Source organism: Trichechus manatus, unplaced genomic scaffold, assembly GCF_000243295.1.
Source record: "Trichechus manatus latirostris isolate Lorelei unplaced genomic scaffold, TriManLat1.0 scaffold00029, whole genome shotgun sequence".
Classification (NCBI taxonomy): Eukaryota; Metazoa; Chordata; class Mammalia; order Sirenia; family Trichechidae; genus Trichechus; species Trichechus manatus.
Window position 1 is genome coordinate 12,841,226 of NW_004443965.1, and position 26,972 is coordinate 12,868,197.

General features: G+C 38.7%; 1 protein-coding gene across 1 annotated transcript in view; it reads right to left on the reverse strand.

The window, feature by feature from the left end:
* Positions 1-26,972, reverse strand: part of OCLN (occludin) — a 52,428-nt gene that overhangs the window by 24,815 nt on the left and 641 nt on the right. The window contains exons 2-3 of the mRNA XM_023729563.1: positions 23,893-24,565; positions 16,392-16,553 (exon numbers count right to left, since the gene is read on the reverse strand). Of these exons, the coding sequence (XP_023585331.1) occupies positions 16,392-16,553; positions 23,893-24,565 (835 nt within the window). The remainder of the gene's footprint in view (positions 1-16,391; positions 16,554-23,892; positions 24,566-26,972) is intronic.

The following is a 26,972-nucleotide window of genomic DNA, read 5'->3' on the forward strand; positions in this document are numbered from 1 at the left end:
GTGCCCAGCTACCACCAATGACTGCCCTGACAGGGAACACAGCAGAGAGTCCCTGATAGAGCAGGAGAAAAGTGGGGCGCAGAACTCAAATTCTAGTAAGAAGATCAGACTTAATGGTCTGACTGAGACTGGAGGAACCCCAGAAAGCATGGCCCATGGATTCTCTATCAGCCCAGAACTAAAACAATTTCTGAGGCCAACTCTTCAGACAGGGATTAGACTGGACTGTGGGACATAAAGTGATAATCATGAGGAGTGTGCCTCTTAGCCCCAGTAGATACAAGAGACTAAACGGGCGGCTTCTGTCCGGAGGTGAGACAGGAAGGCAGAGAGGGTTAGGAGGTGGTTGAACGGACATGGGGAATCAGGGGTGGAAAGGAACAGTGTGCAGTCACAGTAAGGGGAGAACAACTGGGGTCACATAACACTGTATGTATAAATTTTTGTATGGGTGACTAACTTGAAATGTAAACTTCATTTAAACTACAACAATAAAAAAAAGAAAAAGAAAAAATCCCAAGACAGCTATGTTGCCAGACTCAAAGATGGGTAAGAAGTACTCTTTGTCCTCAAAAGGAGCTTAGGGTCTAGAGGTAGAGGCAAAAATATATTTATAAAACAAGGGAGTAAAGTCATTTTTCCCTTTTTATGCTTGTTTTCCCAAAAGAGGCGAAAATATTACTTTTTCTCTAACCCATTTCATGGTACCAATGTGAAGTGAATATAAGCCCAGTACAGGCACTTCCTGGGTTACAGGATTGTACTTGCCCTTTAATGTTATGTAAATTTGCCCTCACTTTAAAACAACTGAACCAGCCCCTACTAGCAATAAATTCTTCATCACAATTATCTTCACTTGCTGCGTGTACAGCTTTTAAATCATTGAAAAGGCTTCATGCCTTTTCTTGCACTCAGGTAAGGCTAAACAACTGTGTGCACCTGTTCCGACTTACTTACAAATTCTTAAAGACACACTTAGGAATGGATCTCATTCAAAACCCGGGGACTGCCTATACCTGCTGCTTTCAAAGAGTAGTAAAGGGAAGGAGAAGCCCCCATGGGGACTAACTAGGTATTAGTAATTTACACAAGGAGTCCCCAACCTCTTTTTCCTATTATGAGAAAAGGGATTTCTGAGTTGCACTGATAGGATCCCCAGACAGCTCACAAAACTCGACAATATAGCTAAGGTTCTTGAAAAATAACACCATTTCATTAATCACAATAAATTTTTAAAGATTTAAAACCTGAGACAAAAACTACACTTAAGTATAAACAGCAAATGGTGAACAGTTTTCCTTAAGTAATTTGAGAACAGCTCTGAGAAATTGGGGGCAGAAGAATACAGGGTAAAGAACATGGACTGAGGGAAATTTGCCTTAAAAGCACTGAGGGGAAAGAAAAGTTTGAGATTCAGTCATTTCTAAAACCAAATGTTGGGGTTGCTGCTCTGAAGCAGAGATGCATCTCATGCCAGGACAGGCAGATCCAATACCCCGACCCCAGGGTTTTCCAGGGTGGAGGAGACTCAAGTGAAGAGAGTGGGGCTCTGTGGGCAGCAGAAATCCACACAGCAGAGCCTAACCTCCAACTGGTTTTTCTTAACTGGGATCTTCTCAAGAAGCTCCTGGACCTAGAGTCCTTCCAGCCCCCACACGTCTTAATAGAAGGGAAAGACAAAAGCCAGTAGAAGACAGACATGCTGGGGCTGAGGGGAAAAAATACACTGACCCAACCAGCAAATGAGTCTGATTCACACTTGAAATTAAATTAAAAAAAGAAAAGTGCTCACACAGACCATGTTTAAGCATCATTAATAATTAACTCAGGGTGATGCACAGGAAAGCCTTACTAAGATTTCAATTTCAATCATGGAAATATTTCTGGAATGTCAAAATGAAATAAATATGATTTCAGAAGATCTTCACAAGAGGAAATTATGATGAGGACAAATTTTTATTCAAAATTTAGAAGCGTTCTGATTATAAATCAGTTAGGAAGAAAGTCTTTGTAATAAACAACATGAGCACCCCTTAGAGAGCTAATGAAGACATCCTAAATCCCTGTGGGATGCCAGGAGGAAAACAAAGAGGGCTGCTCTCCTTAGCAGCTCAGGTGCTCTCCCCTCCAAACACCTGTCTGTATTCTGGGGCCTCTGCCTTCCTCACCTGGGACCAAGATGGATCTACATGAGCAACCGCCTCATCTCGACTACCCAAAGTCAGAGATGGGATAAAAAGGTCATAAATGCTTTTAGTCACTTTGAAAGAAAATCTCTCCCTCCCAAAACTAAGTTTTGGGAAAACACTTATCACTACTCAAATCAATTTCATCTGCAGTTTGGAATAAGTAAAAGCAAAAAATTGCAATGACAGCTGTTATGGATTGAATTGTGTCCTGCAAAAAGATATGCTGAAGTTCCAACCCCTGTACCTGTGAATGTGACCCTGTTTGGAAATAGGGTCTTTAAAGATGTTATCAGTTAGGTTAATGTAAGGCCATACTGGAGTAGGGTGGGTCCTAATCCTATATGACTAGTGTCCTTATAAGAGAGAAGATACACAAAAACAGGAGACAGAGAAAGGTTACCATGTGAGGCTGCAGCTGCAAGCCATGTAGCAAGCAAAGCTTGGAGCCACTAGAAGCTAAGAGGCATGAACAGGTTCTCTTTCAGAGCCCTCAGAAGGAGTCAACATGGCTAATACTCTGATTTGGACTTCTAGCCCTCAGAACTGTCAGACAATGAATTTCTTGTCCTTATAAGTCACCCAATTTGTGGTATTTTGTTACAGCAGCCTTTGGAAACTAATAAGGAGCTCTGGTGGTGCAATGGTTAAGCGCTGGGCTGCTAACCAAAAGGCTGGCGGTTCGAACCCACTTGCTTTCCACAGGATGGAAGAGCTGGTGATCTGCTCCCCTAAAGACTATAGCTTAGGAAACCCTATAGGGCAGTTTCTACTCTGTCACAAGGGGTTGCTATGAGTCGAAATTGACTGGATGGCACACAACAACAAAGCAAGCTAATACAACAGCCATTCCTCATTTTTCTCTCTGTCCTGCCTTCATTCCTAGTTCACACACCGTAGAAAGAGTCAGACTACTCCTGCATCCAATTGGTCTAGCAATGTGACAAAAGTCACTTATCTCTCACAACAAAGAGAAAAATCATCTACTGAATATCTGTCATGCTTCAGGCAAAGCCTGACCTCGCTCATTCTTCCAACACCACCGCTGCCTGAGATATGATTACCTCTATTTTCAGATGAGTAGACGGAGCCTCTGAGGTTAAATGAACTTGCTCGAGGTCACACAGAAGGTGAAGTGGTAGAGGGGGATTTGAAGCCTGGTCCTCTTGGTTCCAAAGCTCAGCTCTTTCTGGCATAACAAACTACCACCTCAGTAAATCTAAACATGGCTAGAGATATCCACTTTGTCTGGGAATTGACTATTCCCTGTGACAAAGAAAGCCATTCTCATTGCCTGGCCCTTAAATTCCTCACCACACCCCAATGAAATATGAAGTGAATCCATTTTGAAGAGTTTCATTTGCCTTTTGACAAATAAATTACTACAAATATGTGCTTCAGTCACCAGGTGCCTTTGTTTATGTCAGAGTGCAGCAACACCACCATGAAAAGGGAAACAAAAGGGCTTTTCCTGCTTGGTAATTAAAGTGAAGAAATACATGGGCTTCAGAGAAAGGAGCACCTTAATCTCAAAGTATCATCTCCAGTTTTACAACCTGTGTGTTCCACCCTCACCTGCCATGTGCCCTTGTACTACAAGTTCTCTGAACAGTAAGTAGCCTAACTCGTTTTTCCCGTTTTCTGATATATTACACTCACAGTTGCCCTCCCTCCCCCAACAAGAGCCTTAAAACTGCCTCTGAAAAGTTCCCTCAGACCTTTCTCCACCTTTAGTTGTTTGAAGGCAGAGGTCTAATCCCACAAATGAAGAGATCCTGGACCAGGTGGGAGTCTGATTAATTCACGTTGATTGGATGGTACTAAGGATTTAGCAAACAAACTGCCCCTTACCCAGCTGCATGTTGCCCATAGGGAAATAGTAACATATACCAGTTAAGATGAATTCTGAAACTTCCTAAGAGTCCATGAGTTATTAGAGCTTTGAGGGTGGGGAGAGTGGAGAAACCTTATACTCAGTGAGTAGACCTTATCCATCAATTATCTCACTCAAGGCCCCTTTTTCTATAAATGGAAATCCTGGTGAATACTCTACTGTAGCTTAATACACATGTAGCTTATGCCAGAACTCTGCAACAGGTGTAGTACAAGGTATGGAACACCTTAGTCCTCAGAGCCTGTGGGCTACTTATCTTTGGGTGTGAACCACATCCGGAGTTTATCCCAGTATACTGCATAACATTATCATTTTCTAACTATGCCATGATGTGGAAAAGGCCTTAACCAAAAAAAACCAACTTGGTGCCACCAAGTCAATTCCAACTCATAGTGACCCTACAGGACAGAGTACAGCTGCCCCATAGGGTTTCCAAGGCTGTATCTTTACAGAAGCAGACTGCTACACTTTTCTCCCATGGAAAAAGCCTTATGTACACATTAACTCAAAGGCTAACTGGGCTTGCAGTGTAGCGGTTGCAGGTTGAATGTATGGATCAGTGGCTCTTAGCGCCAGGTTCCCAGACTAGCATCAGCAACACTGTCTGGGAACTTGTTAGAAATGCAAATTATCAGGCTCCACCCCAGACCTACTAAATCAGAACTTCAGGTCTGAGGCCCAGAAATCCATTTTAAGGAGTCCTCCAGGTGATCCTGATGCTCAGTAAGGTTTGAGAACCAAAGATGTAGGACAGTTCTCCTCCATGTAACTTGTTTAGACCATTATACCTGTAGTTAATTTTAGAAACACTAATTCTATTTAGTGCTGAAAACTTAGGAATTCCTGCTTTCAGAGAACCACAAAAGACACTCAACAACTCTAGCACACACTCTACCTCACCTTCCATTACAAAACTCTCAAACCTGGCTCTCCTGGCCTGCCCTCCCACTCCTTTTCATTCACAGTGGTGCTGGGAAAGATAAGGTTCCAGGTACCCCAGCTCTGGGTGGTTTCTAAAAGCAGTGACGGACACGGCACTTCCACTTCTGTACCATTTTGCTGCATCTAAGGCTACAGATAACAGCGTTATTTTTCCCAGGGGAGAGAGCTAGTATACCAAGCCAACAACCCACAGGACTGTTTTTACATTAGAGAATGCTTGTACTGGTTGAAAATAAAAGAGCTATCTATATTTCATCAGCTGTCTAATATTGATTATTACCACTGCCCTGTCCCAGCTACCTACCCCACACATACCTGTCTCCTCCCTCCTGTGTGCAGAAGGAGATAACAAGCAGGGCATGCCTATACCCTTGAAAAAGACACTTGCTCTTACTATAAACTTGTAGCAGAATGGGTAAGAGGAAGATTAAGTTAAACTGCAACCAACATTAAATGTACTTACATTTTGAGTACCTTTACTTTAAATCATGTCCTCCTTATTCAAACTCATTGTTGCCAATGCTAACAATTATTATTCTAGCTAAAACTTATTAAGCATTGTGAATACCATGGATAGAACTTTTATTTTCCCATTTACAGATGAGGAATTATTAAGTGAACAGACAAGACCACCTTGGGACAAAGTGACTAATTTCACCAGAAGACCAAGACAACCAAAGGTTTGTGCCCAAGGCTGACCACAAAGGACAGCGTCTAGGGAGCACAATCAAGGATCCTATCTCTTCTCTACACCCAGCCAGCTCATCCTCACTAGCTCCTACCTTGATAAGTAAATACTAGGAAGAGATGCTACCTAAATGTGCATCACAATGTCAAAACTTAGAAATTTCTAGAAATAAGACTACCTAGATAGTGAACTTAGCTTTTAGATTTAAGTACCATCCTTCGTATGTAAAAATAGGACCTTGTTTAACAACTTTCATTTACTAACTGGTAACAGTGTAAAAACAAGTTTATGGCATAGCCTCGTCTTCTCTCCAAATTTAGTCTACTCCTACATCTGATACAAATTATGTTGCATAACAAGGAAAGGTGTAAATTAGGAGGCAAGCAGAAAATATTCACTGAGAACTGGTATGCTGATTTGTGACAGAGACAGGCACTTTACAATTACATTATCTCATTTTAATTCCTAAGTTTTATTAACTAAGTACTATTTTCCCTAATTTTATTGGCGAAGAAACTGAGGCTCAGAAGGTCTAAGAGAGAGAGAGAAGAAAAAGTTACAGAAAAAAGTACAAGATATAAAGGCAAATATCTGGGTTAGAATACTTGTGCTGCTGTTTAGTATCTGCTGTGTCTGAGACAAATTACTGAAGCCCTCTACAAAGTTCAGTTTCTCCTTCTATAAAAAATACCCACCTGTAAGGATTGCTGTTAGGATTGTGATAACATAGAGTAGCTGGCCTATAACAGCTATGTAGGAAATAGTGGTTAGTACCTTTGTTTCTTTTATTGTGATTTTTTTTAGCTTTATTGTCAAAGTTATTAAGATGTGAAGCTCAAACCTGAGTCAGTCTGATGTACTACACTGAGAAGAGAGCACTGAATAAGGAGAGTCTAAACTTCTGGTCCTGACTCATCATGTTACCACAGCAAGTCACTATCTTGTTAGTGTGTCCACTTCCCAGATCTTCAGTTTCCTCCTATGGAAATTCAGTGAAGCAGATTAGATGATCTCACCAGAAGGCCCCATCCATACCACTCTCATATTGATTTCTTTTACTTTACCAAAACCAAATCAAATGTAGTCACAGAAACACCTGAAACTGAAGTTCTTAGACTGCACCAGGATACTGCAAATATCAATAAGGATTAATCTCAAGTACACAAGTTTCATAATCAACTCTTAATATTTACTGAGGGTGTATGCTTTTCCAGAACCAGACTCCAGTTATAATTATTTATTCTAGGGAAGACAAATATGCATGCTTCAATTTTTATGACCTTCTAGAAATGCAGGTGGGGAAGAGAAGAATCTGAACCAAAGATTAACATGAAATACCTGTCTCAGGGAATAAAGGGTGCTAGTCCTCCCAGCTCACGTCTGGCACTCCTGGCTGAATAGCCCCACCACTGCCATTCTCAGTGTGTCGGCAGAACACAGTTCCTTGGACCACAGTCCTCTGACCTTGTAAGAGGTCAAGCTCAAGCAGTGGCAGAAAGGGATCTGAGCTGCATGGCACCCTCAGTGGGGGAAGCCAGCAGAGTACTGAGCGGGGCAGGAGTGAGTCAGGCACACTGAATTCAAAGCTTCTCAGAAACTCATTCTAAGTTACTCAAATTGCACCTTGAATTTAAAGCTGGTGAGATGACCACATCAAAAACAAGGGGACAACTGCAACAAATTTATACAGCATATTTATGGTACATATTGTCTACACAGCACCGTTTCTCTAGAAACCATCCTCCCACTCTACACAGTAACTGCGAGAACAGTCATATGCCATATTATGTGAGGTGGCCACCTTACCCAAGCTTAGCCAAACAGGGTCCCCTTCTCAGACCAGTCTTAGATATAACACTAATGTGTAAAAACTCAAGAGCTTTAAGAAGCTGCTTTCTGTCCTGTGGAGAAAGCCCATCTTCCCTGAGAAAAAAATGAAGCCTACCCAAGCAGAAAGAAGTCAAGATGGGAAAGTGAGTCCTAACGGCTTATCAGTGCCTGATTTTTAGTTGTAGCCCGGAGACTGCCTGTACGCTATCATGCAATAGAGTACGCTATCTCAGAATCATGCCTCACAACAGCTGACCTTTACCCCATCAAAACCTTTATGAGAATCGTGAGTATCAGAGAAACTGGCTGAGTTTTGTCACCTCAGCAACTGCCAAAAGGTAAAAAGTAGAAAACCTTAAAACCAATAAACATGAAGACATGATCAGAAAAACACAAATCAAGACAAGCAGTCAGATACTTTTACACGTGTGTGATTGGCAAACATGATAAAATCTAACAATATCAAGTGTTACTGGTGAGATTCTATATGGGTGAAATATGGAAAATAAATTGGTACTATCCTATAAAGCTGGACATTCAATTCCACTCCTAGGTATATACCCAAGAGAAACTGTTGCACAAACATAGGGGACTCCATGCTACATGGCAATACTGTTCTTAATAATTCATATGCCCATCAATAGGAGAATGAATAAACTGTTACAAAATGTTATAAAATGGAAGATCACATAATGATGGAACTAGATGCACTCAAATATGGGGGGGAGAGCAAGGCATAATGAACTCAAAATTCAGGATCAGTCACCTCTGGGGACAGGTAGAAGCAGGTGGATGGGAGACTAAAAGAACATATAAGGTAATGTAACTTAGACTTAATATTCTAATTCTTGGGTTGGATAGTGGGTAAATGGGTGTTCATTATTAAATAAACAGAACAAGAAGGATATACACGAACCAAAGATAACAATGTCATGAACCAAGAATTGGATATTGGAATTAATCTATTTCTGGGCCTCTGAAGTCCAATTAAAAACAGAAAAAAGTAATTATTAAGGTTTTCCTTAAGAGCATGTTGGCATGGGAATGCTAAGTTAAGGTTCTAGTCCTGGCTTTGTCACCCACTATGTAACTGTAGTCGTGTGAATGAAAAATACTTTCTATTTATGTAACAGCAAAGTTACCTTTACCATCAATTTTCACTATACCCAAGAAAACTACCATCTATTTACTGTAAGAAAATGACTTAGTAACTTTTTACATAATTGCTTTAGTCAATTCATAAAAGAAAGAATAATCAAAAGACTTGCCTTTTACCAAAAATGTAAAATTTCACAAGAAAAAATTTCAGGATAACTGGCTGGCCATTTGGAAACAAATTAAGTTAGATCTTATTTCACATTATAACTGAAAATAAATTTCTCAATCTGAATGAAGTATGGATGTCAGTTAAAAATAATGTATTATTATTGGTTCTGTGAAGTGCGGAACCCCCTCACAGTAAACAATTTGGTTTTGGTCCTAGTACTTGACAGCTGGACCACACCTGAGGCCAAACAGTGAGAAGTGACCAGATCAAGAGGAACTAGTTGGGGGCCTGATGCTAACTAAGCCTCAGGAGGCATTATGCAATCTATCACAGCCACATGGCGAGGTGAATAAAGGCTTGGAAGCCAGAGGCTCTGTGGAGCTTCATGGGTGGAGAGAGCGAACATCTGCTCTAGGGAGGGTAAGTGCATCCACTAGAGACATGGAAGCTCTGCACTGAGACCCCTCCCAGACCTCGCCCTAAGTGTTTGCATTCTTTTTATTGCTAGATTAAAGACAGCCCTTTCTTTGGAGTTTGTGAGTTGTTCCAACAGATTACTGGACCTTAGAGAAGGGGCCAATATCTGCTGACTTAACCCTGAGTGAATAGGGATGAGAAAGAGAGAAGGGGCAGTACCTACTGACCTAGCCCTGGGTGAATGGGGATGAAAGAGAAAGGGTTGTGCTGGCAGCTAAGATCTGGGATGACCAGGAGAGGGAAGCTGAGATTTCCACAGGATACAGTTGGCTGTGGAGTGGGACTTATTATTCACCACACATTGGCATCAAAGGTGGATGATCTCAGCCTCCCTGGAATGGTTTGCACCATTGGCTCAGCAAGCAGGGTTAGCTAGAGAGAACTCTGACTGCTCAGATTGATTAGTTGTGACAAATGTACCGTACTAATATAACATGTTAACAATAGATGAAATTGGGTGGGTTTGGTATAAGAAAATTATCTGTATTACCTTTGGAACTTTTCTAAAATAAAAGGTTTATTTTAAAAAAAAAAAAAGGCTGGATTGGGGTGATGGCTAAAGAACTCTATAAATTTACTAAAACTCGTTTATTTGTACACTCATACTTGGTGAATTTTATGGTATAAAAAAATTTACCTCATTAAACCTGTTTTTAAAAAAAGTTCTTGGGAGTCTACAGTTCTAAACTGAAAAAAAATTTTTTTTAAAGAAGAATGAGGGAGAAACTTTATACCAATCAAGGATGCTAAAATGTACCACAGACAAATATGTTTAACTTGACACATTTAGTCCAAAACATGGTGAAAATTTAATGAAACTTCAGAAGAAGCTACAGAGAACTATTACGTAAACCTTGAAAGGATAGTAGGACTTTTTAGGCACAACACCGAGTAACACAGAAACCATGAAGAAACAGATGGGAAAAATGTAAGAAAATAAAAACACTGGAAACACAGTTAAAAGACCAACAAAATCTGGGATGAAATATTAGCAGCATAATACAAAATGTCAATATTCATAATATGTAAAACTCTAATAAGAAAACAGCAAACAACTCAAAAGAAACCAAGTCTCAAGTGACTTAAGAATATAAATAACAGGTACCAAAAATCCAAACCCAAACTTGTGGCCGTTGAGTGGATTCAAACTCATAGTGACACTAAAGGACAGAGCAGAATTGCCCTGTAGGGTTTCCAAGGGGCAGCTGGTGGATTTGAACTGCTGACCTTTTGGTTAGCAGCCATAGCTCACCATAGCTCTTAACCACTGAGTCACCAGACCTCCAAATAACAGGTAACATATGCTTAATCTCAAATTTTCCAAAAGTTAAAATAAAAACTCAATTTTCACTTATCAGATTTACAAAATTAAAGACTTATAATATGTAGAGAAGGAAAGCGTGTTGGCAAGTGAGCACTCTCACATACTGTCAGTGATGGTGGAACTGCGGCATCCCTTAACAAGGGCAAATTAGCCATACCTAACAAAATTTAAAATGTGCACGCTCAATGGCCACTCTAGAAATGTATCTTATATATATATACCAGCAAGAGTGCATAAAAATATGTATAAGAATGTTCACCACAGTGTTACCTGCAATAGCAAACAACTAAAACCAAACCTGTTGCCATCAAGCCAATTCCGACTCATAGTGACCCTACAGCAAATAACTAGAAGTAATCAAAATGTCCATAAATTGGGGAATGAATCAGGGTATATTCATACTATGTGCCATCATACAGCTGTAAAAAACAAGTAGGTAGATGTTGGTGTACAGATAGACGTTCACAATACAAAGTGAGTTAAAAAAAAAAAAAAGCAAACTGCAAAGCAATATGTATATTATCTCATTTTTTGGTTAAAAAATAATATCAAATTATTAAAAATAACATCACATTATTTACCATGTACATGGCATTATTCTAAGTACTTTACAAATATTATCTCATTCAACAACCCTATGAAGTAGGTACTATTATTATTCCGATTTTAGAGATAGGGAAGCTGAGGCAGAGACGTGAAAGATCTTGCCCAAGTCTCACAGATGTGACCAGGCTAGATTTCAGACCACTCTGCTATAATGCATCAAATTTGTGTCTGTGTTTGTACCCATGGACAAGTCTAAGATGCAGCACAGATTTATTAAACAGTTTTATAGCTGGAAGTAGGAAACTTCATGTCGCAGCTCCTCACACAGGGCACCATCTGTCGCAGTGGCGACGGTTGTCGGGGCAGCGGAGACAATAACCAATGCCACAACTCTTACAGAGAAGTGGGGCCAGGAGGGTCACTCTGAGGAGTCGAACCCAGCTTCAGTCCCAGGAGTTTATTTTATAGTCAATACAGAAAAAAGTGAAGCAAATAACAGAACAATGGGCTTTGGGTGAATAACAATAAGTTTCGGGCAAGGGAGAAGGAATTCAGGTAAACAAGCCAATCAGTAACAATAGGTTTGCAAAAACAAGTCGTGACAAGTCTCAACATGCTGGGGACAAGTCTCAACATGCTGTGCAGCATAGAGGCCTTTATACATCCATATTTTAATGGCACATATCCCCAAAACTTCACACTAAATACATACTTTATCAGTGAAGGTGTGCAATTTCAGAAAAATTAAAATGGGGAACAAGGGAGTGTGTCCTAGAATGAAGTCAATAATTGTGTAAGGATAGAAAAAAACCTAGAAGGATGGAAACCTATCTGCTAAAAGCTATTAAATGGTCCCACTGGAAATTGAGGAAGATGTTGAGAGGAAACACTTTCACTTTTTTCTTGCTGTATTTTTTCTATATTGTTTGTAGTTTGTTATAATAAACTTGTACTACTTTCATACTAAGAACTTCTTATAAACCACAACAAACTAAAAGGCAAATAGCATTTATATAAATAACAGGTATCTGAGTGGTGAAATTGTGGGACCATTTTCTTCCATCATATTCCTATATTTTAAAATCATCTAATAATATTTAAGAAATACGGGAAGCCAAAACAAAGGGTTTACAGAAATATAAGAAAAAGTCAGTACACTTAACATATAAAGATCTACTGCAAATTAATTTAAAAAGATAAAAATCCCAATACAGACATAAGCAAGAAAATATGCTAAAATGGTAACTAGGGTGGCTGAATTTTCTTCGTAAGTCACTGTATTTCCGAAATTCTCTACACTTACAATCAGATAAAATGCATTTTTTTTAAGTGCAGAGAAAACAACAATTAGATCTGGGGTTTGAGGACATACCAGAGAAAATAAAGATCTGCAAATTTAATTAAAAGAATCATAAAACGCTTAAAAGAAAACATTGATACAAACTTAAGTCCAGGTTAACAACCGAACAGTGTGCAAACATGGTCTGTTTATTTTGCAAAGAACAAAATATCCAGAAAGAGGAAAAGGCAAAAACAAAAAAAAACTTAAAATCCCTGGTAAGGTGGAGAAAGCACTGTGCTAGGCACATGAAATTAGAAAGTTGCAAGTATTCTCACAGATAATACAAAAGGGCCAAAACCTCTTTAAAACTCTGAAGCTTTTGAAGTCCTCTGCTCTAGGGGTTGTAATCCTAAAGTTGTTAAAACTCCAGTAAGACAGTAAGATTTAACAAGATAATGCATTTCTAGACCTCCCCAATTAGTAGAGTGGGAATAAACTAATATTAAGTAATTAATTAATTGTACTTTAGTAAGTTTTCATTTTTCCCCCTTAAACAAGTCATTATTAGCTATATGGGAGTATCTTGGCTTAATTTTCCATAGTTAGTAGAACCAAAATTTTAATCCTTATTTAGCACAAGTAGTTACTTCTAAATTCTCTTCCATTATTTTAAGTGCAGACTATTATCATGCCTGGTAAAGTAGATGGTCAGTGAAAAAGAGGAAGATCCTCAAGGAGATGGATTGACACAGTGGCTGCAACAATGGGCTCAAGTAATAACGATTGTGAGGATGGCGCAGGACCCGGCAGTGTTTCATTCTGTTGTACGTACACAGGGTCGCTATGAGTCAGAACCAACTCGATGGCACCTAACAACAACAACTTTTATATTAGTTTCTAATGACCAAAAGGAAGAAAAATCACTAACCCACTCCACCGTCAGGCACTTCAGACACAAACATTTCCAATTCAGCAGCCACTTCTTTCATTACCTATTACCAGAGTGAAACTGATTTGGGAGAACAGTGCATAAGAGCAGAAACAAGAGTAATAGTCTGTATCTTGTTGTTAAGTAGATTGAGGAAAGAAAAGAATGAGAACATGGTATTAAGTTCAGCAAAATAATCTTGGGCAGGGGACAGGAGAATGGAAGGAAAAGCAAAATCCCTTGACTAAAAAGCCATCAAGTAACTCAACAGTAGGTAAAACTGAAAGAAAGGGGAAAAGAAATGAGAAATTTGCATGTGACTAAGTATCGTACAAGGAGCCCTGGTGGTACAATGGTTAAGAGCTTGGCTGTTAACTGAAAGGTCATCAGCTCGAACCCACCAGCCGCTCCTGGTGAGAAAGATGTGGCAGTTAGCTTCCATAAAGATTACAGCCTTGGCCCCCAGACACCCTTTTAACTCAGTACTGAAGTCACTCCTGAGGTTCACCCTTCACCCAAAGATTAGACAGGCCCGTAAAACAAAATGAGAAAAAATCGGCACACCAACCCAGGGGCAAGGATGAGAAGGCAGGAGGGGACAGGAAAGCTGATAATGGGGAACCCAGGGTTGAGAAGGGGAGATTGTTGATATGTCGTGGGGTTGGCAACGAATGTCACAAAATAATATGTATATTAATTGTTTAATGAGAAACTAATTTGCTCTATAAACCTTCATCTAAAGCACAATTTTAAAAAAATTACTAAAAGACCAAAAAAAAGATTACAGCCTTGGAAACACTATGTGGCAGTTCTGCTCTGTCCTACAGGATCACTATGAGTCAGAATTAACTCACTGGCAACGGGTTTGGGCTTTTTATCACATAAAACATTAGTTTGGTCAAAATCATACATCTGATATTCAACAGATTATTCTTTAAGTTCCATATAACAAGAACAGATTTATTTATTACTAGTGAGAAACTATAAAGTACACAGGAAACAACCTATTATAGGTGATCAAGCTTCCCAGGATTTGGTCAGGAAGTTTTATAAAAATAATGCCTTAAAAGTCAAGTAGTTCTTTCAGCTTCATCATCATCATTACCTCAATAAATTACTATCACTATCCTTTGCCCAATTATCAAAAATACCTAGAACTGATTAAACCTTCATGACAGTAAAATCAGATGAGGGGTCAGAGTTCACTAGAACTCATATTACTGGTTTCCACTGAGATGGAGTTTTTTTCTTTTTTTATCTAAGGCTCTCGAAACCTTAAGTAAACAAAACCAACAGCCAGTGAAAACTGACACACCCAGAAACTCTCGGCAAAACATTTACTTCATAGCTCACAATAAATAGACTGTCCTATTCCAGCTACAAGTGGCCTTGCCTGGAGCTAAAGGTCGAAAGAAAACACTCTCTAGTACCTCACACATTATAAAACTTCGGGGAAAAAAATGAAAGGGGGAAGAAAAGAATGAAAGAATTTCAAATAGAGAGCTGGGGCACAAAACTGGAATCTATCATCTTAGTGCCACATACATGTCCATCCTTTCTAAAACAGTGTCATTTTTGCTCCTTAATTAACTAGAAAGTATTACACCTACATTTCTAGATTTCTTCAAAAATCAGACTTATTGTATGCTATAGCTAAAGGATCCTTCAAGATTAGCAACGTCTTTACCCTAGACTTAACCTGTAGCACCCTATCCTTATCCCTCCCCACCCTATCCCACTCCCAAGAGCAAAAAACAAACCTACCCTGGCACCAATGTCCAGTATTCTCAGCTAGCCTTCATGGCAAGATAACAACCTGGTCAAAGAATCCTGTAGTGGCAGTTCCTGAGGATGCTCACAACTGCATCCTAACAGAGAGTTTCTGAGAAACAAAGTCTCACTCCAAATATCTCTAAAGACAGTTTAGGTATCAGTAACAGACTCACTGGAGAGATACTTTGGAGAGAGGGACCTTCTCAGCAGTTGGCAAAACATAACATATAGGAAGCCACCTACTGGTATGAGTAACAGTATAAACAAAAGAGGAAATCGGTCTAATCTCTCTCTGCCTCACCAATGTATTTTATAGGTAAATGTTAGTGCAGAATTAGTCCCTGTGGTTTGTCATACTGTTATCCATGTAAAAGGTTTAAAAGATCTGCCACCTGCAACCATTCCAAAAGCACCCTTGCAAATCTTGACCTAAAGCAGCACACTAGGCAATGTTTCCCACTGCTGGTGGGAATGCAAAACTGTGCAGCCTCTTTGGCAAACAGTCTGGCAGTTCCTTAAAAGTTAAACACAGAGTTACCACATGACCCAGTAATTCCACTCCTACGCATATATCAAGTGAAAACATACATCCACACAAAAACTTGTATGTGAATATTCATAGAAGCATTACTACTCATAACAGCCAAAACGATAAACAGAAAAAATAAAGGAGGTGGGGTGGTGGAAAGAGTTGTATTTGTCCTGCAAAGGCCAACTTCTTTCTGTACCATTCCTTTAAAACAGGGTTTGGAACCAGTTTGGTCGGGTTCAAACCCTTGCTGAGAATTTGCATTTCTAACAAGTTTCCAGGTAATGCTAATCTGCTGATTAGGGACCAGTTCTGAGAACCACTAATAGAGCAGTGCTTCTCAAAATTTATCATACATAATAATCACCTGGGGACTTGGTTAAACTGTAGCTTCTGACTCAGTATATCTGGAGTGGAAATACAAATTCTCCGCAGGGGTTCAAAATGGAACAAACTGGTTTGAAGCTCTGATTTAAAAGCCATTTCTTTTCAGTGCTTAGCTCCACAACTTAGAAATGGAAATCTGATTTTTAACGTGTAGTGAAACAATTTCCACTTACCTCACCCTCTTGAAATTCTGAGTAAAAGCTGAGGCAACAACTTTTGTAAAATACACAGACAATAACTCTAAGAACAAAGTTTAATAAAGCACTAAAAATCAAGCTTAGATACAGAAAACTAGGAGTTTAATAGAAGACTGAAAGTTTGCTGATTTTTTTACTTACCCACTCTTCGACATTGGGGGGCTGCTCATCATAGACGTGTTCCTTGTCCCACAGAATATTTGACCTGTCGTAATGGTCTATCTTTCTTCGAGTTTTCACGGCAAAAAAAATTATTAAAGCAAAAGCCACAATAACCAGGAACCCCAGTACAATGGCAATGGCCTAAAACGGGATTAAAGATATTAACATAATTAGGTTTTACTTGCTTACTGTATCCCAGTCTACTATCCTATACAAATTGTTAGAATCCTCATCATCTAAGGCCCTACCTAATATCCATGGTTTAATTGATATAAAACAGAAGCAAATGGTTACATTTTAGAATTATCATAAAATCTAACCCATACCAACTGGGCTAAGGCCAGCAACACACACACCTTAGTTCAATCCTCATAAGATGCTTAAAGTTAGGTACTATATCATCATCCTCATTTCAGAGTTGAAGAAAACGAGTTCCAAAGTCTGTGTACTTAGGGGTTGTATTTTCATAAACAGATGAGAATGGCCAGTAATTAACTCAATCATTAGTATACTTCATACTTCTAAGGGGTTTGAAAATGTTTTCTCAAAAGTAGCCTTAACGTCTGGGGTCTTAAAAGTTTGCAAGTGGCCATCTAAGATGGATCAATTGGTCCCAACCACCTGGAGTAAAGGAGACTGAAGAACACCAAAGACACAAGGAAAGTATTAGCCCAAGAGACAGAAAGGGCCACATAAACCAGAGACTTCATCAGCCTGAGACCAGAAGAACTAGATGGTGCCCAGCTACCACCAATGACTGCCCTGACAGGGAACACAACAGAGAGTCCCTGATAGAGCAGGAGAAAAGTGGGGTGCAGAACTCAAATTCTAGTAAGAAGACCAGACTTAATGGTCTGAGACTGGAGGATCCCCGGAAAGCATGGCCCCCGGATTCTCTATCAGCCCAGAACTAAAACAATTTCCGAGGCCAACTCTTCAGACAGGGATTGGACTGGACTGTGGGACATAAAGTGATACTCATGAGGAATGTGCCTCTTAGCTCAAGTAGATGCAAGAGACTAGACAGGCAGCTTCTGTCCAGAGGTGAGATGGGAAGGCAGAGAGAGTTAGGAGCTGGTCGAATGGACATGGGGAATCAGGGGTGGAAAGGAGGAGTGTGCTGTCACAGTATGGGGAGAGTAATTAGGGTCACATAATAACGTATGTATAAATTTTTATCTGGGTGACTAACTTGAAATGTAAACATCATTTAAACTACAACAATAAAAAAAAAAGTAGCCTTAAATACCTAGTCATGCTTATAATCTTATTCATTTAATACATGCTTAGTAAATCTTTTTACATTGAAGGTAAATTTCATAGAGGATCTGCATTACTATAAACTGTGAGGACAAGGATCTAACCAAGCTATAAATTATAGCAAAGGGACTAGCAATGATTCATTCAGTCTGGCCAGTTTCTGTTTTACAAGTCTACTAAATACTTACTAGAAAGAGTCTGTGCAATGAAACTTCCTATTTTTAGCATTTCTCCCAATGGCTGATAGGTATTAAGTTGTACCTTGGCCTAAGGAGCACCTGAAGTTAAGGCAGGAACCAAGCCTCTGCCCTGGATGTCCACTAAATAACAGGGGACTCTACTTCCAGCTGTTTATCTGACAGTGACACCCTTTTTCAAAGAATACAGGTTTTGGGTAGAGAACTAAGAGGGAGGGTACCCTTAGCCCCTATTTATCACAGATACATCTGAATGGCAACAACAAATCTCTGAAAACCTACATTTAAAAGGAAAACATTTCAGAAAAAAATAAAAAAAAATAAAAAAAATAAAAAAAAAATAAAAGGAAAACATTTCAGACTTCAAAATAATGACAGACAGTTACAGAAGGTCTAACCCCAAAAGTGTGACTCATTCAGGTAAAAGAATGGGAATTCCTGAGTCATGTAAAGAAAAAAACAAAACAGCAAGAAAAAAGATTAGCAACTCAGAAATGTTTAATTTGTTAATAAAAGGTATGCAGACTGGAAAAGAAGTAAAATTATCTCTACTCATGGATGATATGATCCTATATATAGAAAATTCCAAAGAGTCCACAAGAAAACTTCTAGAGCTAATTGAAGAATTTAGTAAAACAGCAGGGTACAAAATCAACAAACAAAAATCAGTTGGGTTTCTATACACCAGCAATGAGATATCTGAAAGGGAAATTAGGGGAAAAATTCCATTTACAATAGCATCTAAGAGAATAAAATACCTAGGAATAAATCTAACCAGGGACAAGAAGGACTAACACAATGGAAACTATAAAAAATTGCTGAAAGACATTAAAGAAGACTTAAATAAATGGAAAGATGTTTCATGTTCACGGATTGGAAGATTTCATATTGTTATGATGTCAATGCTACCCAAAGAGATCTACAGATTCAACACAATCCGGATCAAAATTCCAACAGCCTTCTTTACAGAAGTAGAAAAACCAATCCTCAACTTTATATGGAATGACAAAAACCAAAAAGTCTGTTGCCATTGAATGGATTCTGATTCATAGAGATGCTATCGGATGGAGTAGAACTGCCCCTTAGGGTTTCCAAGCAGTGGCTGGTGGATTCGAACTGCTGACCTTTGGGTTAGCAGCTGATCTCTTAATCACTACGCCACCAGGGCTCCATATGGAATGACAAAAACAACAAAAAAACCCACTGCCATTGTGTTGACTAGGATTCATAGCAACCACATAGGCTGTACATCTTTATGGAAGCTGACTGCCACATTTTTCTCCCACCCCAAATAGCACCATGATGTTGAAAGAGAAGAAGTATACAGCTACAGTAATCAAAACAGCCTAGTACTGGTATAACAATAGACACACACAGCAATGGAATAGAATTGACAGCCCAGAAATAAACTCATACATACGGTCAACTGATTTTTGACAAGGATGCTAAGTCCATTCAATGGGGGAAAGAAGAGTCTCTTCAATAAATGGTGCTGGGAAAATTGGATTTCTACATACAGAAAAATGAAACAGGATCCATGCTTCATGCCACACAAAAAAACAAATTCAAAATGGATTAAGGACCTAAATGCACAAACACAAACCATGAAATTCTTAGAAGAACAAGGAGGGGAGATGACGTCAGGCCTAGCTTCCAGCAATGGCTTCTTTAATATAAATAACAAAAGCACAAACAGCAAAAAGGACAAATTAAATAAATGGGACGTCATAAAAATGGAAAACATTTATTCATCAAAAGACTTTACCAAAAAAGCGAAAAGACAAGCTACTAACTGGGAGAATATCTTGGGAAACCATATATCCGACAAGAATCTAATAACAAAAAAATACATAAAACTCCAACAACAACAAATAACCCAATCATAAAATGGGCAAAGGTCTTGAACAGACATTTCACCAAAGAAGACATGCAAATGGCCACCAAACACATGAAAAGATGCTCAGCGTCATTTGTCATCAGAGAGATGCAAATCAAAACCACAATGAGATACCATTTCACTCCCACTAGGGTGGCTAAGGGAAAAAAACCCCGAAAATAACAAATGTTGACAAGGATGTCGGGAAACTGGAACACTTATCCATTGCTGGTGGGAATGCAAAATGGTACAAAAGTTGTACCAAACACTGTGGTGGTTCCTCAAAAAACTAAAACTAGAACTATCATATGACCCAGCAATTCCACTCCTAGTATATAACCAAAAGACTTGAAAGCAGAAAATCAAAAAGAGACTTGTACACCAATATTCAACGCAGCACTATTCACTACAGCCAAAAGATAGAAACAACCTAAATGCCCATCAACAGATGAATGGATAAACAAACTGTGGTATATACATACAATGGAATACTACTTAGCCAGCAGGAGGAATGAAGTATTGATACATGCAACAGTATGGATGGAGCTGGAAGACATTATGCTGAGTGAACTAAGTCAATCACAAAAGGACAAATATTGTATGAATTCACTTATATAAAAAGACAAGAAAAGGCCAATGTATAGAGATCAATGTTTATTAGTGGTAACCAACGGTGGCAGGGAGGGGAAAAAGGGGGTTAACTGTGATGGAAAAATTGCATTAAGGGTAGGGTTGCACAGCCGATTATTGTAACTGCTGTCAATAAGTTGTACACCTGTAAAAAGTTGAACTGGCAAAAGTTGTGTGATAGATACATTTACAACAATGACCAAAAAAAAAGGAGGAGCTGTTAAGGCTGCTTATGTACAACCAAACACTCATGGGATCTGGTTCCTTGGTTTGGAGGTTTAGGGTCATGGTTTCATGGGACGTCCCAGTTAACTGGCCTAATAAAGTGTTCAGTGCTTCTGTTCTACCTCTTAGTTCACTGCATAGTCCTGGAGTCTTATAAGCTTGCAAGTGGCCATCCAAGGCACAACAATTGCTCTCTATTCACCTAGAGCAACACAGGAAGAAAGAGAGTGTTATGGATTGAATTGTGTCCCCCAAAAATGTATGTCAACTTGGCTAGGCCATGATTCCCAGTACTATGTGATTGTCTACCATTTTGTGATCTGCTATAATTATCCTATGTGTTATAAATCCTAACCTCTATCATGTTAATGAGGCAGGACTCGATCTACAAGATTTGGTTGTATCTTGAGTCACTCTTTTGAAATAAAAGAGAATGGAACAGAGAGGAGAGGGACGTCCTACCACCAAGAAAGAAAAGCCAGGAGCAAGCATGTCCTTTGGGCTCCTAGACCAGGGAAGATTGATGACAAGGACCTTCCCCCAGAGCTCACAGAGAGAGAAAGCTTCCCCTGGAGCTGGCACCCTAAATTTGGACTTCTAGTTTCCTCAACTGTGAGAGAATAAACTTGTTTGTTAAAGCCACCCACTTGTGGTATTTCTGTTATAGCAGCACTAGATAACCAAGACAGAGAGTCAGGAATAGGAGGAATATATGGAATGTGTGTCCAACTGCCTCCATGAACAACTGCCTCCTTTGCCATGAGACCAGAAGAACTGGCTGGTGTCCGGCTACCATTACTGAACATTTTGATCAAAGATTCCATAGGAGAATCCTGATGAAAAAGGGGAAAATGCAGAATAGAATTTCAAATTCTCATGGACTCCAGACTTCCTGGAACCATGAAGGTTGGATGAATCCCTGAAATTACTGCCCTGAGATAATCTTTAAACCTTAAACCAAAAACATGCCCTGAAGTCATCTTAAAACCTAATAATAGTTTTGTTTAACTAGTAAAAAAGGTCTGCCTTGAGCATTATGCTCTTTTAAGAACTATCTATATGGGATCAAATTGACAATTAGCAACTCAAAAGATTAGATAGGAACCTTAGGGGGCAGTGAGTTGATGTTAATGAGGGAGGAACAACTCAGAAAAAGAGGGTGAGAATGGTTGCATAACTCAAAGAATTTACTCAATCACTAAATTGTACTTGTAGAAACTATTATATTGGTGTATGTTTTGTTGTGTATATTCTCAACAACAACAAAATAAATAAAATTTAGGAAAAAAAGAAATGTTTAATTTGTTAATATAATTAGGATGACTCATGGTTACTAACGGTAGGGTTCTCAACTCTGCCTGCATATTTGAATCATCTGTGCAGCTTTTAAAAATATTCGCATCCACTTTGAAAACTACAAAACACTTTTGAAAGAAATTAAAGACCTAAATAAATGGAAAAAATCCTATGTTCGTGGTTTGGAAGACTCGCTATTGTTAAGATGGCAGTACTCCCCAAATTGATCTACAGATTCAATGCAACCCTTCAAAATCCCAGCTGGCTTTTTTGCATAAAGTGACAAGATGACCCTAAAATTCACATGGAAATGAAAAGGACTTAAACAGCCAAAACTTTCTTGAAAATGAAGAACAAAGTTGGAGGACTCAGAATTCCCAATTTCCAAACTTACTACAACACTAAAATAATCAAGACAGTGTAGCACTGGGATAAGGATAGGCCTATACATCAATAAAATAGAATTTAATGTCCAGACAATTCAACAGGGAAAGAACAGTCTGTTCAACAAATGATGCTGGGAACTGGACATCCACATGCAAAAGAATGTTGGACCCCTTCTTTATATCATGCACAAAAATTAACTCAAAATGGATCATAGACCTAAACTATAAGAGCTAAAGTTATAAAACTATTAGAAGAAAACATAGGAGTAAATCTTTGTGACCTTGGATTAGGTAAAGCCATCTTATATATGACACCAAAAGCACAAGAGACAAAGAAAAATTAAATAAACTGAATGTCATCAAAATTAAAAACTTTTGTGCTTTTTAAAGGGTATCATCAATACAGTGAAGAGAGCCCACAGAATGAGACAAAATATCTGCAAATCATATATCAGATAAAGGGGTTATATTGAAAGTATACTAAGAATTCTTGCAACTCAATAATAAAAAGACAAATAACACAATTAAAAAATGGGCAAAGGATCTGAAGACATTTCTTCAAGGAAGATAAAAAAATGGCCAATAAGCACATGAAAAAATGTTCAACACCATTAGCCATTAAGGAAATGCAAATGAAAGCCACAATGAGGTTACCACTTCACACTCACTGGGATGGCTACAATCAAAGAGACATATAATAACAAAGCGTGAAGGTATGGGAAACTGGAATCCTCATACATTGCTGGAGGGAATGTAAAATTGTACAGCCATATTGGAAAACAGCCTATTAGTTCCTCAAAAGGTTAAATACAGTTATCATATGATCCAGCAATTCCATACCTAGGCATATACCCAAGAGAAATGAAAAACATACATCAACACAAAATCTTGTATGTGAATATTCACATTAGCATTATTCATAATAGTCAAAAAGTAAAAACAACCCACATGCCCATCAACTGATAAATAAACAAAATATGGTATATCCATACAATGGAATATTATTCAGCCAAAAAAACAGAGTAGTGATAACGTGCTACAACATGTATGAGCCTTGAAAATATTATGCTAAGTGAAATAAGCCAATCACAAAAGACCATATACTGTATGATTCCATTCATATGAAAAGTCCAGAACAGGCAAATCTATAGAGATAGAAAGTAGATTAGTGGTTGCCTGGTGCTGAGGGGGCTGGGGGAATTGGGGAGAGACTGCTAATGAGTATAGGGTCTCTGTTCGCAGTGAAGAAAATATTTTAAAAGTGATTGTCGTTCAATGAGAAACTATTCGTTCTGTAAACCTTCATCTAAAGTACAATTAAAAAAAATTTAAAAAGTGACTGTTGTGATGATTGTATAACTCTGAATATATCAAAAACATTGAATTGTACTTTAGATTAGTGAATTGTATGGTATGTACATTATATCTTAATAAAGCTGTTAAAAAAATACTGACATCTATCCCCTCCCCCAGATTCTGATTTAACTGGTCAGCTGGGGGACTACTTTGACACCAGTATTTTTTAAAAGTTCTCCAAGTGATCATACTGGACAGCCTGAGTTGAGTCTCTGACCTAAGGAGAAGGAGGAAAAGAAGCAAACTACCCATACCTCTTGGGGATCCACCACACAGTAGTGATATAAATATTGATCCACATAGAGTCCAGAAACTGCAGGTGTATAAAATTGGTTGCAGAGAGCATATATTTGAGAACTGTAAATAGATCCAGAAGCCTGGGCAGTTGGGTTGACTCCCATTATGTAGACGATTGTGGCAATAAACACCATGATGCCCAGGATAGCACTTGATATTATCACGGTCAAGTAATACGTTCTTGTTCTGGATATTTCAGATTTTAAAACGCTGGTAACAAATATCACCAATCCAGCAATGAAAGAAAAGGCAGCCATGGCCAGCAGGAAGCCCTTTGCCGCTCTCGGATCTGTGTAGCCTCCTCCATAGCCATAACCATAGCCATAACCATAGCCGTAGCTACTTCCATAGCTACCAAAGCCACTTCCTCCGTAAGGATAGCCTCCCAGTAAGCCAGTTCCATAGCCTCTGTCCCAGGCAAGTGTAGAAGCAACACAGGCAAATATGGCAATGCACATCACGATAATGAGCATAGAGAGAATCCGAATCACTCCTGGAGGAGAGGTCCATTTGTAGAAGTGAAGAATTTCATCTTCTGGGTAGAAGGAATATGCTGGCTGAGAGAGCATTGGTCGATCATGCATCTCTCCACCATATATGTCATTGCTTGGTGCATAATGATTTGGTTTGCTGAAATGCACAGGAAAACATTTCCAGTTAGCACTTTTTGGTGGTTTGAAACAAAAGAACATATAAAGTATTTGGAATAATTTAAAGAAACCATTGGCTAATGAAACTATTATTAGTACTGGCCCACTAAGAACAGTAAGGATATCTGTGCATCAGAATCACTTAGGTAGCTTGTCAAAACATAGACTACTGGCCCCATCCATGGCTGGACAGGTTTCCAGATAATGCTGATTTGGCCACACTTTGAGAACCACTACTCAAGCACTCTAGCACACTACAGAGCAGAGAGTCTCAAAATCTGCTGCATATTAGAATCATCTAGAGAATGTGTGAAAGTCTCAGATAGAGCACTACATATCAGTTAAATCATTTTTGGGGACAGGGACCCAGGCAGTTTTGAACAATGACTTTAACCCTTTTGCCTATGTGACTCAAGATCAGTGCATTCAGACATGACATTTATACTGGTCTACCTGGGGCCATAGGGTCCTGAGTGGTGCATAGTTTGTGCTCGACTACTAAAGGATGGCAGTTCAAACCCACCCAGTGGCACCATGGAAAAAGGCCTGGCAATCTACTTCCATAAAGACTATGGCCAAGAAAACCCTATGGAGCAGTTTTACTCTGTAACACAGTGGGGTGGCCATCAGTAGGAATTGACTTGACAGCAACAGGTGTCTGAGGTCACATGCAATTACTATCAGCCTTGCTACTTAAGAAAGCATACTCATTCATTTATTCGTTTGACAACTATTTATTGGAGTTGCTGGACAGACATGTGCTGGGCACTATGCTCTGGGTACTGGGGATACACAAAGAAGATAGTATCACTCCATGCCCCTCACCAGGTTTTGTCGCCATCAGGGGAGTAAGACATTAAACAAATTACTTTGTGACTTTTAGTTACAGTTATGGTAAGTGTTACAAAGTAAACCAAGTATGCAATGAGGGTTCCTCAGGGTGACACCTAAATGAATCTTACATCTCCTTTATAAAGATACTTTGAAACTTCAGTAATTTAATCATAAACAGACTGCTTGTGACAGACACACTGGCATGTGGCCACAGTGAATCTAAGAGCTGCTGGTGCCACCAGGGCTCCTTTCTACAGTGGAATGGGTACATAAATTTTGGTATATCCATACAATGAAATATTACAGAGAAGCACTGTCCAATATGACAGCCACTAGCCACATATAATTATTGAGTACTTGAAATGTTGCTAATCCAAATTGGGATGTGCTGTAAATTTACAATACACAGTGGATTTCAAAGACTTAAAGTATAAAAAAAGAGGGTAAAGTATCTCCTGGATAATTTTTTATATCAATTAATTACACATTGAAATGATATATTAGGTTAAGTCAAACATATTATTAAAATTCATTTCGCCTTTTATTTTTAATGTGACCACAAGAAAATATAAAATTATATACATGGCTCATGTTATATTTCTATATTGCTATGACGAAAAAAATGATGAACTGTGAATAACTACATGCAGCAACATGAATAAATCTTATTAACAATGCTGAAAGAAGACAGAAAATACATATGGCATTATTATAAATTTAAAAACAAGTAAAACTGAACAGTATTTTCTAGGATATACAAGGTGGTAAAATAATAAAGAAAAGCAAGAGAATGATCACCATACGTCAGGATAGTAGCATCCTATGCAAAAGGAGAAAACATAGTAGACTTCTGAGGTGTTCTGTTTCTTGACCTGGGTGATGACAATATGGATGTTTGCTTTGTCTTTATTTATCATATCATACATATGTTTTGTGCCCTTTTCTATACTTCATCATTAATTCAAAATACACAAGTTATCAGGTTAATGGAGTACATGATTCAACTACTATATTCTCCAGCATATTTTAAGAACCACATAGTCAAAAAACAACTGTCACTACCATGTACAGGTACCACTAAGGAGGCTACACAAAAGGACCACAACACCTGCTGTAATTATCACACAAACAGGTAAAGCTACAAACTATTTAAAAGAAGAAATTCTTACCAATACTTGCTAGTAACTTTTAAATGTTAAGAATTTATTGCTAAGTCCCCAAGTGACCAAGGACTCCAAGAACCTTTAATTTTGCTTCATTTTCTATAATAAAAAAAAGCCAAACCCATTGCCACTGAATCGATTCCAACACATAGCAACCCTATAGGACACAGCAGAACTACCCGATAGGGTTTCCAAAGCTGTAATCTTTACGGAAGCAGAATGCCACATCTTTCTCCTGCAGAGTGGCTGATGGGTTCAAACCACCGACCTTTTGGTTAGCAGCTAGGCACCTAACCACTGTACCACCAGGGCTTTTTTATATAATGGCAGGAAATGCTCTTAAAATTGACAATATGAATAGCATTATGTTAAGTGAAAGAAGCCAGTCAC